At 45.5% G+C, this 13,981-nt stretch overlaps 2 protein-coding genes across 3 annotated transcripts in view; one reads left to right on the forward strand and one right to left on the reverse strand.

Moving 5' to 3' along the window:
- FGD1 (FYVE, RhoGEF and PH domain containing 1) overlaps nucleotides 1-11,071 on the reverse strand; it is an 84,588-nt gene extending 73,517 nt beyond the window's left edge. Inside the window, exons 1-2 of the mRNA XM_055376526.1 lie at nucleotides 10,914-11,071; nucleotides 9,814-9,917 (exon numbers count right to left, since the gene is read on the reverse strand). Of these exons, the coding sequence (XP_055232501.1) occupies nucleotides 9,814-9,817 (4 nt within the window). The 5' untranslated portion in view covers nucleotides 9,818-9,917; nucleotides 10,914-11,071. The remainder of the gene's footprint in view (nucleotides 1-9,813; nucleotides 9,918-10,913) is intronic.
- Nucleotides 11,072-11,145: 74 nt separating this feature from the next.
- Nucleotides 11,146-13,981, forward strand: part of GNL3L (G protein nucleolar 3 like) — a 37,059-nt gene continuing 34,223 nt past the window's right edge. Inside the window, exons 1-2 of one of the 2 annotated variants that reach the window (XM_019019411.3) lie at nucleotides 11,146-11,369; nucleotides 13,469-13,534. In XM_019019411.3, the coding sequence (XP_018874956.2) occupies nucleotides 13,516-13,534 (19 nt within the window). In that variant the 5' untranslated portion in view covers nucleotides 11,146-11,369; nucleotides 13,469-13,515. The remainder of the gene's footprint in view (nucleotides 11,370-13,468; nucleotides 13,535-13,981) is intronic. The other variant, XM_004064224.4, reaches the window with a different exon arrangement.

Genomic DNA, 13,981 nt, shown 5'->3' on the forward strand with positions numbered 1-13,981 from the left:
GTCACCGAGGCTGGAGTGCGGTGGTGCGATCTCAGCTCACTGCAAGCTCCGACCCCCCAGGTTCACGCTATTCTCCTGCCTCAGCCTCCTGAGTAGCTGGGACTATGGCGCCCGCCACCACGCCCGGCTAAGTTTTTGTATTTTTAGTAGAGACGGGGTTTCACTGTGTTAGCCAGGATGGTCTCGATCTCCTGACCTTGTGATCCGCCCACCTGGGCCTCCCAAAGTGCTGGGATTACAGGCGTGAGCCATTGCGCCCGGCCTATTTATTTAATTTTTAAAACTTGTATTTAAAGGAGTAGAGTTTATGATCTCTCTAATTATATAACAAAGTTCTGAAATGAATGAAAGGCCAGAGACCAAACAGAAAAAGGGACAGAGGATATAAATAGATAATTAATACAAAAACACATAAAAAGTCCCTTAAACACATGAAAAAATTATCATCACTCATAATAAATGAAAATCAAAACTACACTGAGATACCATTTTTTTTCTTTTTTTCCTTTTTTTTTTTTTTTGAGATGGTTTTACTCGTTTCCCAGGCTGTAGTGGCTCTATCTCGGCTCACTGCAACCTCTGCCTCCTGGTTCAAGCAATTCTCCTGCCTCAGCCTCCCAAGTAGCTGGGATTACAGGCATTCGCCACCACGCCCAGCTAATTTTGTATTTTTAGTAGAGATGGGGTTTCGCCATGTTGGCCAGGCTGGTCTTGAACTCCTGACCTCAGGTGATCTGCCTGCCTCGGCCTCCCAAAGTGCCGGAATTCCAGGCATGAGCCACCGTGCCTGGCCTGAGATACCATTTCTATCCTATCATTGTCAAAAATCCAAAAGTCTCACAATACACTCCGTTGCTTGTGAGGCTGTGGTGAAACAGATACAATCACATTTGGCTGGTAGAAATGCAAAATGATACAACACCTGTGGAGGCAATTTTGGCAATATCTCCCAAAGTTACAAATGTAATTCTTGGAATGTATCCTACAGAAGTATTTGCATCTGTATGAACTATCTATCCTTTGTGGCACAGTCATTAAATAAATGTGCACATAACATACATTCACATTACCTAATACTTTGAGGTAGTAGTCCTATGTGCTTTCATACAGAAAGCTTTCTACTTTCATGCTTTCTACTTACCAGAAACTCTCCAGTGCTCTGATAGGGAAAGACCTCCAGGATGTATTATTTAATTAATTAATTAATTAATCTATTTATTTTGAGATGGATTCTAGCTCTGTCACCCAGGCTGGAGTGCAGTGGCGCAAACTCGGCTCACTACAACCTCTGTCTACTGCGTTAAAGCGATTCTCCTGCCTCAGCCTCCTGAGTAGCTGGGATTACAGGCGTGTGCCACTACGCCTGGCTAATTTTTGTATTTTTAGTGGAGTCTGGGTTTTGCCATGTTGGCCAGGCTGGTTTTGAACTCTTGACCTCAGGTGATCCGCCCACTTTGGTCTCCCAAAGTGCTGAAATTACAGGCGTCAGCCACTGCACCTGGCCTCCAAGACGTATTATTAAGTGAAAAAAGCAATATGTATAACAATATACATAGTACGGCACCTTCTGTGTAAGGCGGAAGGTGGAATATGCTATACATTTATATTTGTTTGCATCTGTATAAAGAAACACTAGAAGAAGACAAAATAAACTAACAAAACTGATACCTGTGGGGGTGCAGGGGAACTGGGTGGACTAGATGGGGATAAGAAATCTCAAAGTATAATTTTTAAATAGTTTCAATATTCAAAATGTGTGTTTTACCTATTACGAATGACATATTCAGGCTGGGCGTGGTGGCTTATGCCTGTAACCCCAGCACTTTTGGAGGCTGAGGAGGGTGGATCACTTGAGGCCTGGAGTTCAAGACCAGACTGGCCAACATGGTGAAACCCATCTCTACTAAAAACACAAAAATCAGCCGTGCGTGGTAGCACACAGCTGTAATCCCAGCTACTCAGGAGGCTGAGGCAGGAGAATCACTTCACCCCAGGAGGCAGAGGCTGCAGTGAGCCAACATCACACCACTGCACTCCAGCCTGCGTGACAGAGCGAGACCTGATCTCAAAAAAAAAAAAAAAAGTTCACAAAGTAACAAAACTCGAAGGCAATTAGAAATTTAATAAATATACAATTCTTTTTTAAAACTTACTTGTTAATGTATTTTAATGCATAACTAATGCCTGAATACATCTGGAGGTTTTTTTTGTGTGTTGTTTTGAGACGAAGTCTTGCTCTGTTGCGCAGGCTGAAGTACAATGACGCCATCTAGGCTCACTGCAACCTCTGCCTCCTGGGTTCAAGTGATTCTCCTGCCTCAGCCTCCCGAGCAGCTGGGATTACAGGTGCCTGCCACCACGCCCAGGTAATTTTTGTATTTTTAGTAGAGATAGGGTTTCACCATGTTGGTCAGGCTGGTCTTGAACTCCTGACCTCAGATGATGCCCCTGCCTCTGCCTTCCAAAGTGCTGGGATTACGGGCATGAGCCACCATGCCCAGTCCTGGAGTATTTTATCGCAAATTCCAGACCTGAGGTAATCTCACACATAAAAACCATGTTTCTCTAACACACTTTTTTTTTTTAAAAAAAGCATAATTACAATAATGTTGACATACCCAACATTTTTGTGTGTGTGTGAGACATTGTCTAGCTCTGTCGCCCAGGCTTGAGTGCAGTGATATGATCTGGGCACACTGCAACCTCCGCCTCCCGGGTTCAAGAAACTCTCCTGCCAAACCCTCAGGAGTAGTTGGGATTACAGGTGTGCACCACCACGCTTGGCTAATTTTTGTATTTTTTTTTTTTTTTGAGACGGAGTCTTGCTGTGTGGCCCAGGCTGGAGTGCAGTGGCACGATCTCGGCTCACTGCAAGCTCCGACCCCCCAGATTCACGCCATTCTCCTGCCTCACCCTCCCAAGTAGCTGGGACTACAGGTGCCTGCCACCACGCCTGGCTAATTTTTTTGTATTTTTAGTAGAGACAGGGTTTCACCATGTTAACCAGGATGGTCTCAATCTCCTGACCTCGTGATCCACCCGCTTTGGCCTCCTGAAGGGCTGGGATTACAGGCGTGAGCCACCGTGCCCAGCCTAATTTTTGTATTTTTAGTAGAGATGGGGTTTCACCATGTTGGCCAGGCTGGTTTCGAACTCCTGACCTCAGGTGATCCACCCGCCTCAGCATCCCAAAGTGCTGGGATTACAGGCGTGAGCCACTGTGCCCGGTCTAACATACCCAACATATTTAACATTTATTCCTGAATATCATCTAACACCCAGTCCATGTTCTACTGTCCTTCATTATCTCAAAAATACCTTTTTTAGCCTGGCCAACATGGTGAAACCCTGTCTCTACTAAAAATGCAAAAATTAGCTGGGCATGGTGGTGCGCCCCTATAATCCCAGCTACTCGGAAGGCTGAGATGGGAGAATCGCTTGAGCCTGGGAGGCGGAGGCTGCAGTGAGCCGAGATCTTGCCACCGCACCCCAGCCTGGGTGACAGAACAAGACCCCATCTCGAAAAAAAAAAACTTTTTATACTTCATTGGAATCTGGTTGTTAACAAGACCCACACATTGTATTTGTTTGCTTTATCTCTGAAATTTCCTTTCCTTTTTATTTCTTTTTAATCTTTTTTTTTTTTTTTTTAAGACGAGGTCTCGTTCTGTCCCTCAGGCTGGAGTGCAGTGGTGCGATCTCGGCTCACTGCAAACTCTGCCTTCCGGGTTCAAGTGATTCTCCTGCCTCAGCCTCCCCAGTAGCTGGGATTACAGGCATGTGCCATGATGCCCGGCTAATTTTTGTGTTTTTAGTAGAGATGGGGTTTCACCATGTTGGCCAGGCTGGTCTTGAACTCCTGACCTCAAGTGATCCACCCGCCTCGGCCTCCCGAAGTGCAGGGATTACAGGCATGAGCCACCATGCCCAGCCTTATTTTCTTTTTAATCTGTAATTTTCCCTCTCTTTTCTTCCTTCCATTTATTTGTTGAATATACTGGCTCTTTTGTCCTGTAAAATTTCCCAAGTTCTTGCTTTGGTGTATTGTTTCTCCTGGTACCATTTAACATGTTTCTCTTCCTATATTCCCTGAATTTTTTGTAAATGAAGTTAAATAGAGATGCTTGATTAAATTGTTTCTTTTTTCCTTCTTGTTTAAAAGTATACTTCATGAATAGTGCTGTATACTTCTTATTGCACAACATAAGAAGGCACATATATCTTGTTTTCTGTCTTTGATGATAAGTTTGATGAGTAGGGTCAGATGGTATCAGCCTAATTCCTCTGTTATAATTCCCCAAATGGTTTTCACCTATGGTTTTAGCAGCCATATTTTTTCTTAAACCCATTATCTCATTAGGGATTGAATTGTAACACTGCCATTTCTCTTGCATTTATAAGTTGAGTCTTCCATAAAGAAGCTCTTTCCTTAATTATCTATTTGATTAACCTGCAATATGATTCATGTGGGAAGGCAGGAATAATGCCAGATTTTTTCCATTTGTTGATTAATTATCAGCAGAATGAGCTGATGCCTTAGCAACATCCAAGGTAACCAATTCATTTTTATTTTTATTTTTATTTTTTTTTGAGACAGAGTCTCGCTGTCACCCAGGCTAGAGTGCAGTGGCGCAATCGGCTCACTGCAACTTCTGCATCCCGGGTTCAAGCGATTCTCCTGCCTCAGCCTCCCAAGTAGCTGGGACTACAGGCGCCCACCACCATGCCCAGCTAATTTTTGTATTTTAGTAGAGACGGGGTTTCACTATGTTGGCCAGGCTGGTCTTGAACTTCTGACCTCGTGATCTGCCCACCTCGGCCTCCCAAAATCCTGGGATTACAGGTGTGAGCCACTGTGCCTGACCTCATTTTTATTTTTTAAAATACACAATTCTTAAGAGAAAACTTTAATAAAGAACACAGAAGAAGATGAACTGAAGAAATGACGGTATATTCCACGTTGTTGGATGGAATGAGTAATTATTACAATGATGGCAGTTCCTCCAAATTAATCTATAAATTTAGTGTGATCCCAATCAAAATCCCAGTTGGATTTTTGAAGACCTTGATAGACTCATTTTAAAATTTATGTGGCAATAGATCTAAGACACCTAAAAAGAAGACTAAAGAGGAGGAAATGCTCCATGTGATATTTAGACACATTACAAAATACTAAAACCAAGGTGGTATTAGCCCAAGGACAGAAAAAGACGTATGTGTGTTTATGTGTGTATGCCTAATAACATATGATAATGGTGGCATGGCAAATCAATGGGAAAAGGAGGAATTGTTCAGTATTTGATGGTGGGAAACCTGGCTTACCATGTGGAGAATAATAAAGCTACATTCCCACATATTACCACATATGAGGGTGGAATCTAGATGGATTGAAACCTATTCCACCTATTAGACTGGCAAAAATTAGCCATCTTGGTCGGGCGTGCTGACTCACGCCAGTAATCCCAGCACTTTGGGAGTCTGAGGTGGGTGGATTGCTTGAGGTCAGGTAAAACCCCATCTCTAATAAAATACAAAAATTAGCAGGGCATGGTGGCGGGCGCCTGTAATCCCAGCTACTAGGGAGGCTGAGGCAGTAGAATTGCTTGAACCCGGGAGGTGGAAGTAGCAGTGAGCCAAGATCACACTACTGCATTAAGACTCTGTCTTAATATATGTGCTGCCGAGGAGAGCACAAGAGACACTCTGTCTTAAAAACAAAAAATAGCAAGCTAGAGAATGTCAAGTGTTAGTGAAGATGTGGGGATACAGAAATCCTCACACATGGTGAAAGTGTGAACTGGTACTGCCATCCCAGAGAACCATCTAGAAGTATTGGTGTTCTTAAGTCAAACTAAGTATATGCATACTTTAGAATGTAATCATGTGGCTCTTGAGTGTATGTTCCAAAAGAAATCCTCACACAGGTCAATAAGGGAATATGTACAAGGATGTTCACTGAAGTATTATTGGAGAGCTGGAGGCAATCTATGCAGTGAAGGCACAGTATGGTTACCATGAGCAGATAGAAGCAATGGATGAGGTCAGGTTGGGCACACTGGCTTACGCCTGTAATCCCAGCACTTTGGGATGCCGAGGTGGGTGGATCACCTGAGGCCAGGAATTCGAGACCAGCCTGGCCAATATGGCAAAACCCCGTCTCTACTAAAAATACACGGGCATGGTGGTGGGCGCCTGTAATTCCAGCTACTCGGGAGGCTGAGGCAGGAACCCGGGGGGCAGAGTTTGCAGTAAGCCCAGATAGCACTACTGCACTCCAGCCTGGGCAACAGAGTGAGACACCATCTCAAAAAAAAAAAAAAAAAAAAAAGAAGCAATAGATTAGATGTACACACAGCAATATGGATAGACCTTAAAAACACTAGGCTGAATGGAAAACAGAATGACTTTTTTTTTTTTTTTTTTTTTAAGACAGAGTCTTACTCCATCACCCAGGCTGGAGTGCAGTGGTGTGATCTCAGCTCACTGCAACCTCTGCCTCCCAGGTTCAAGCAATTCTCGTGCCTCAGCCTCCCCAGTAGCTGGGATTAGAGGTGTGCGCCACCACACCCGGCTAATTTTTGCATTTTTAGTAGAGACAGGGTTTCGCCATGTTGGCCAGGCTGGTCTTGAACTCCTGGCCTCAAGCAATCTGCCTGCTTTGGCCTCCCAAAGTGCTGGGATTACAGGCATGAGCCACCGCACCTGGCCAGAATGAGATATTTATGTAAAACAAAAACAAGTACAAAGTATGCTCAATAGTGAGACAATCTGATATCATGTGCCTCTTGAGGTGACACAATACAAAATAAAGGATATCCCCTATGTACTGTTCTTGCTAAAAATATTTATTCTGAATCTATTCATGTGAAAAGAACAAATGAATCCAGAATATGGGACATATTACAAGACAATTGGCCTGGACTCTTCAAAAACATAAATGTCATTTGAAACAAAAAATATAGGGGTATTATTCTAGATTAAAAGAGGTTAAAGGGATATAACAACCAAATGTAATACACAAACGTCAGGTGTGGTGGCTCATGACTGTAATCCCTGCACTTTGGGAGGCCAAGGTGGATGGATCACTCCAATGTGCAGAAACCCTGTCTCTACTTAAAATACAAAAATTAGCCAGGCATGGTGGCAGGCTCCTGTAGTCCCAGCTACTTGGGAGGTGGAGGCAGGAGAATTACTTGAACCCAGGAGGTAGAGGTTGCAGTGAGCCAAGATTGCGCCACTGCACTCAAGCCTGGGCAACAGAGCAAGACTTCGTCTCAAAAAAAAAAGAAAAAAAAAAAAAAGAAACGTAATACATAAACCTTGATTAGATCCTGGGATCAAAAAATGAAAGCTGCATTTTGGGGATAATTGGGCGGAAATGTGAATATGGGCTATACGTGATGGCATTATTGAATTATAGTTAAATCTTCTTAGGTTTGATAATGGTATTGTGGTTATGTAGGATGATATTTGGTGAAGTATAAGGGTATATGGGCTTTCATTATACCATTCGTTCGACTGTTCTGAATTTGGAAACAATATAAAATAAAAATTTGGCCGGGTGCAGTCACCCACAATCCCATCACTTTAGGAGGCCGAGGCAAGCAGATTGCTTGAGGCCCGAGTTTGAGACCAGTAAAAAAATCTTTTTTTTTTTTTGAGAGAAGTCTCGTGATTGTCCCCCAGGTTTGAGTGCAATGGCTTGATCTTGGCTCACTGCAACCTCTGCCTCCCGGGTTGAAATGATTCTCCTGCCTCTGCCTCCCAAGTAGCTGGGATTAAGGCGCCTGCCACCACACCCAGCTAATTTTTTGTATTTTTCTTTTTGGTAGAGACAGGGTTTCACCATGTTGGCCAGGCTGGTCTCGAACTCCTGACCTCAGGTGATCTGCCTGCCTTGGCCTCCCAAAGTGCTGGGATTACAGGTGTGAGCCACAGTGCCCAGCCGAGACCAGTAAAAACATCTTTAAAAATTAGCTGGGCATGGTGATGTGCGCCTGTAGTTCCCCAGCTACTTGGGAGGGTGAGGTGGGAGGATCCCTTGAGCCCAGGAGGCGGAGGTTGCAGTGAGTGGAGGTCATGCCACTGCACTCCAGTCTGGGCGATAGAGCAAGACCCTGGCTCAAAAAAAAAAAAAAAAAAGGAGGAAATACACATAAAGCAATAATACGTATTTTCCAAGAATGCATATATGCAAAAATATGCATAAAACACCTTTGAATGGCTGCCTATAGGACGGAAATGAAAGTGGGAAGTAGAGATGAAAGAGATTTTAAAAAATAACACAATCTCTCACTAAAGTAATAAATATTCATCAAGTACATGGAAAACACAGAAAAGTACAAGGAAGAAAATTAAATTCACTGATAATGTCACTTTGATTTGTTAGAAATGCAAATCCTGGGCCCTAAATCAGACTTACTGAATCAAAACTCTGGGCATGAGGACCAGTAATTGGTGTTCTAACAAGCCCTCCCAGTGATTCTGATGCTGGGGAAAGTTAGAGAACCACTAATCTAGATTTAACTATTATTAACATTTTGTTTCAGATCCTTGTAGTCTTTTAAAAAATATGAAATATTTCAGACATACAAATAAGTATAGAGAAGATAACAAAAACCCACGTACCTACCACCTAGCTTAGAAAGTAAAATATTAGACAAACAGTTGAAGTTCCCTGTGTATCTCTCTCTCATTCTGTTCTTTTGTTTTCTTCCCCAGAGGTAATCAGTATTCTGGATTTGGTATTTCTCCTTAAAAATTATTGTTGGCTGGGGGCGGTGGCTCACACCTGTAATCCCAGCACCTTGGGAGGCCAAGATGTGGTTGGATCACTTGAGCTCAGGAACTCAAGATTAGCCTGGGCAACATGGTGAAACCCTGTCTCTACAAAAAATACAAAAATTAGCCAGGTGTGGTGGTACATGCCTGTAGTCCAGGTACTTGGGAGGCTGAGGTGGGAAGATGGCTTGAGTCAGGGAGGTGGAGGCTGCAGGGAGAGGAAATCAAGCCACTGCACTGCAGCCTGGACGACAGAGCAACATCTTGTCTCAAAAAAAAATTATTGTTTATATATCTATATATAAGCAACATTGTTTGCTGTTTTCTAGATTTTAAAACTTTATATAAATGGTTTCATACTTTATGTGTCCTCTGCAATTTGTATTTTATCTCAGTATTGTGTTTTTGAAATTTAGCTGGGTCAATGCATGCAACATGATTCATTCTTTTTCATTATAGTATTCTGCATGGTATTCTGTCATATGGCTATACCATAATTTACTTATTCATTCTCCTGTTGGTAGAATTTTGGGCTGTTCACATTTTTTTCTCTATTACAAAAAGTTCTGCAATGAACATTCTTCCACATGCTCATTGAGCAAATGTATAAGAATTTCTCTAGCAGTTAAAGTTTAGAGGTGATCTCTATCTATCTATCTACCTATTAATCAATCATCTCCAATACTAGAACTGCTGGGTCCCAGGGTCATCTTCAGCTATTCTGGATACTTCCTAATTGTTTTCCCAAGTCGTAATAACTAGTTTCCACAAGATTTCATTGTATTTTTTCCCTTATATCTTGTGCATTTTGGGATTTTGTTTAAAAAGTCCTTCCCCAGTCACAAGTCACAAAGATATTCTCCTGCATATATTAACTTCATAGTTTTACCTTTCACATTCACAGTCTACCCTCTTAGGTGGAATAAATAGAGATCCAGTTTTATATTTGTTTTCATGGAGAGCCAAATTTCCCAATGCCATCTACTAAACAGCCCATTTCCCATTTTTTGTGGTGCAGGCCTGTAAACTCACCCATTTAACAAACAGTTGTTGAAGCCTGCCTCATACCAGTCTTGTGCTGGGTGTTGTCGAAAGCTTGAAGATACACGGCCCCTGCTCTCAGGGAGTTCACCCTCCTGTGGAGACACAGTCACATAAACAACTACAGTATTGTGATAAGTGCTAGCTTAGCTGTATAGGTAAGGTGCTCTGGGTTTCTAACTCATCTGCGAAAGTCAGGGAAGGTTTCATCGAAGTGACAAGAGTTAGGTCTTAGAGAAACAGAACAAAATTGCAAATGCAGGGGGAAAGGTGAAAGTGGTCAGGGCTGGTTTCGGGTCCAGAGGAATTTCATGTGTCTCTAGGATGAGAGGTTAGAAGCCCTCCAACGATGTAGAGAGGTAGTGAGTCCTGTTTATGTAAGGGATAAAGGGACAGATGGAGTCATTTTCAGCCCGTCTGTGCTCGAAGTGGAGAAACAAACTCACCCTCGGAGGCACAGAGTTCCACCTACTCTGTGCCCCACCCCAGGGTTTAGGCTTGAGGAAGAGGAGGGGCTGGAATTAAACCATCAAGAAGAAAACATCTGCAGACTAATATTTACTATTTTGTGGGGGAGACCTCACTTCCCAGCCAGCTCCTTGAGATGGCTTCAGAAACCCCTACTTGCCCCACTCCAGAGATATAAATTCATTCCCTTGTGCAGACGCTGCTCCGGGATTGAGGGAAGGATGGAGTAGGAGGGGAAGAAGGCAAAAGGGTGGGAGAGGCTTCTAGTCGTTCTGGCTCCTGCTCCAGCTCAGGTTGGGTATGGCCATAGATCTGAACGTATGCAGAAAAAGCTAGGAGTGCTCAGGGATGGTCTGGGGCTCAAGGACCCGGGAAGGTGGTTGGGAATAGCTAACCAATTCACTTCAGGTGGGGAATACTCGGCCAGACATGTGACCCAGGCGGCCATTTTCTCACACCCTGCTATCGCCATCTTCCAGGCAGACAAAGACACCATCCCCCACCCTTGTCTGATTCGGGCGTGGTGACTGCCTGGTTATTGAGATTTGGGAGCACGCATATTTAACCCCAGACAGATGCCCGCAGACAAAATTTTGGCTTGCAAGTAAGGTATATGGCCGCACCAGTCGACCCGCCGCTTCTTCCCGGTCATTTCGCGGTCCTCCTTCTCCCTCCTCCGCTATTTCCTTAACTACGGGGCAGCCAGGAGGCGGGGCCAGCGTGGTCGCGAAGAAGGGACGGGCGGGCGTGAGCTGTCAGTCAGAAGCGCCCCCGCCCCCGCCCCCGCCCCCGCCCCCGCCCCCGCCCCCGCCCCCGCCCCCGCCCCTGCGGAGACCGCACGGTGGGCGGAGTCGGGCGCCGCCGGCCTGGGATCCGGAAGTCGGAGCCTAGCTGCGCGAGAGTTTCTGCTCGCTCCACCGAGTTGTCGTGTTGCCCTCGCTTCTCAGATCCCCGCCGGAAGTGTAAGTAAGAAACTTCTCTCCTCTTTTCTCACAATGTGCGCTCACCTAGACGGCCGGGCAGTTAGGATCGTCTATTGGATGTGAAACCAGAGATGCCCGCCAGCCTGGAATAGAGAGGTAAACAGCAGGATCCCTTCCAGGGTAGAAGGGACCGGAAGAGGGGCAGGGATCTCGGCACACGTGGAGACGCGCCGAATTGCCTTTTCGCGGAGTGGAGTTTGCCGGGAGAGGGGCATTGCCCCATCCCACCTAGAAAGGTGTAGACCCGGGACACACTGTGTAGAGAGGCACAAACTTCACTTGTGTGGTGAAGCGTTGATCGTCCTCAAGATAGTGAGGCTCCATTCTGCATTCACCCTGTATAGACAGGAGTCGACCCACCAAAGGCATGGGGGACATCCACCCCAACCGTGTAGAGACATCTCCCTCCACCCAGCTGAGCAGCGCAGACTTCTCCCGACTTAAGGCGCTTTCTTGGCTTGGCTCTAGACAGCCGCCTCGAGGCACCTCCTCGGGACAGACAGAGGCTTTGATGTATCTGCCCCCATACCAGCATAGAGGAGCTTAGAAACATTTAATATACAGAGGGAGGGCACCTCCTCCCCATTCGCGGAGACTTAGAGCCCTCAGTATCGCTCCCCAACTCACCCGTCCCCAAAGTGGTTGCAGTTACAGGCCTCAGCCTATGGACAACTAAGCCGATTGCCCCCTCCTCTTAGGTTAGAGTGAGTCCCCATTGTGGAGAATCAGCCCTGATCCCTACTTCCGTAGCCCCCGTTTTACCGAATGTGTAATTTTTCGAAGCACCCAACATGCTTCGAAGCAAACAGGAACAGACCTTAATCCATGAAGAGACAGTCAGGTCTGCCCCTTGAGGGGCCGTGGGGGTAAAGGGGCTCAGATGTGTTCCTCTCCCTTTGAGGTAGACACAGATCATCCCCCTACCTCCCCTACCTCCCCCAAAGATTTAGAATCACTAAATGTAGCAAGGGAGATACCCCACAGGAGCAGATATGCAGGTCTCCCTCCCTGTAATGTTGAGAGGGAGTGACATCGCTGATTACCTGGCAGTTCAGTGCGTATGGTCTCTCCCCTTTACCCAAGGTAGTGGAGCTCAGATGTGTTTCTCTCCACCCAGGGTAGAATCACAGACGCCCCCACCCCCAAGTATTAGGGCTGATCTATTAATTTATAGCTGCATTGCCAGCCCCCTCCACACACCACCCATGCAGAGAACCAGAGCCCCTATTTCTTTCAGTGTTAGTGTGCCGCTGACTTCAACCAGCATAAAAGATGAAAGTTGTCACAGTCCACCTTCCATAGAAGGGTCCAGAATAGCTCACTGCAGGTAAGGTGCAGACCCGCTTATTCAAAGCTGCATAGTTGTGGAATCAGGCATATTGATCCTGTACCACAGCCCTCTCCAGGGTAAAGAGACGCAGGACCCATCCCCACAATCTAGAGATAAACAGATCTGTGATTCTTTCCCCATGCAGCAGAGATGCACACAGCCACTTTGTGGGTTTCCCCAGTTTCTCTGCACCCCAGAGTAGAGGGACAGATGGCAATCCCCCCAACCCAAATCACCAAGGTATAGACCCCAGGCATATGCAGGCACAGATTTTTACCCCCTCCTCCAAGATTTTGTACTTATCTCAGTCCATATAGACACTCAGGTAAGAATCCCTGTTCTCAGGCCCCTTTTCCCCAGGGTAGACTCCTGAGATCTATTTATGCCCTTCCCCACCACCTCTCCCAGGGTAGATGAGATCTAGAATCCCCTACTTGGGAAAAGAGGCACTATTATCACCCCATATAGAAATAGACCATCCTTGCATGTCCCTTTCCCCTCAGTGTGGAGGTGTTGAGCACTAGTCCCCTACCTGGAATATAACACTACAGTGTGGAGGAATAAGGACCAAAGACCCCATCTGACCCCATTTGACCCCACTGGGCTCAAAGCCCAGTGGCTTTGAGCCACTGACTCCACCCGGGATGAGGTTGGGACTTATTCCTCCCTTTGGGTAGTATGACACTGCCTTCTCTGTGTGGACTCAGCCATATGAGGCTTTAGCTCCAGCTTCTCCCAGTTTTCCTAATTATTACACCTTCCTCATAATGTTCTTTAACATTTTACCTTTAGGGGACTTAGGAGGGGGCTTGTGGCATTGTGATTCCCAGCTGTCTTCAAATTGCTTCTTCTCCCATTCTGACAGGAAGAGAGCAAGCAGATTTGAACCTATCTGCTTTCAAGCTGGTCATCATGATGAAACTTAGACACAGTGAGTTTCCTTTACCACCCCTCCCAATCCTGTGCTTTTAATGAATATTCATAGAATTTCACAGCAACTTTTTGTTTTTTTGGTTTTTGTTTTGAGATGGAGTCTCGCTCTGTCACCTAGGCTGGAGTGCAGTGGTGCAATCTCAGTTCACTGCAACCTCCGCCTCCCGGGTTCAAGCATTTCCTGCCTCAGCCTACCGAGTAGCTGGGATTATAGGTGTGTGCCACCATGCCAGGCTACTTTTTGTATTTTTAGTAGAGACAGAGTTTCACCATGTTGGCCAGGCTGGTCTCGAACTCCTGACCGCAAGTGATTGCCTACGTCGGCCTCCCAAAGTGCTGGGATTACAGGCGTGAGCCACTGCACCCGGCCTTCACAGCAACTTTTAAAAACTGTTGAATATGTTTCACATCACTCAGTCTGGATCTTTTTCATATGGTATCATTG

This window comes from Gorilla gorilla, chromosome X, assembly GCF_029281585.2.
Source record: "Gorilla gorilla gorilla isolate KB3781 chromosome X, NHGRI_mGorGor1-v2.1_pri, whole genome shotgun sequence".
NCBI lineage: Eukaryota > Metazoa > Chordata > Mammalia > Primates > Hominidae > Gorilla > Gorilla gorilla.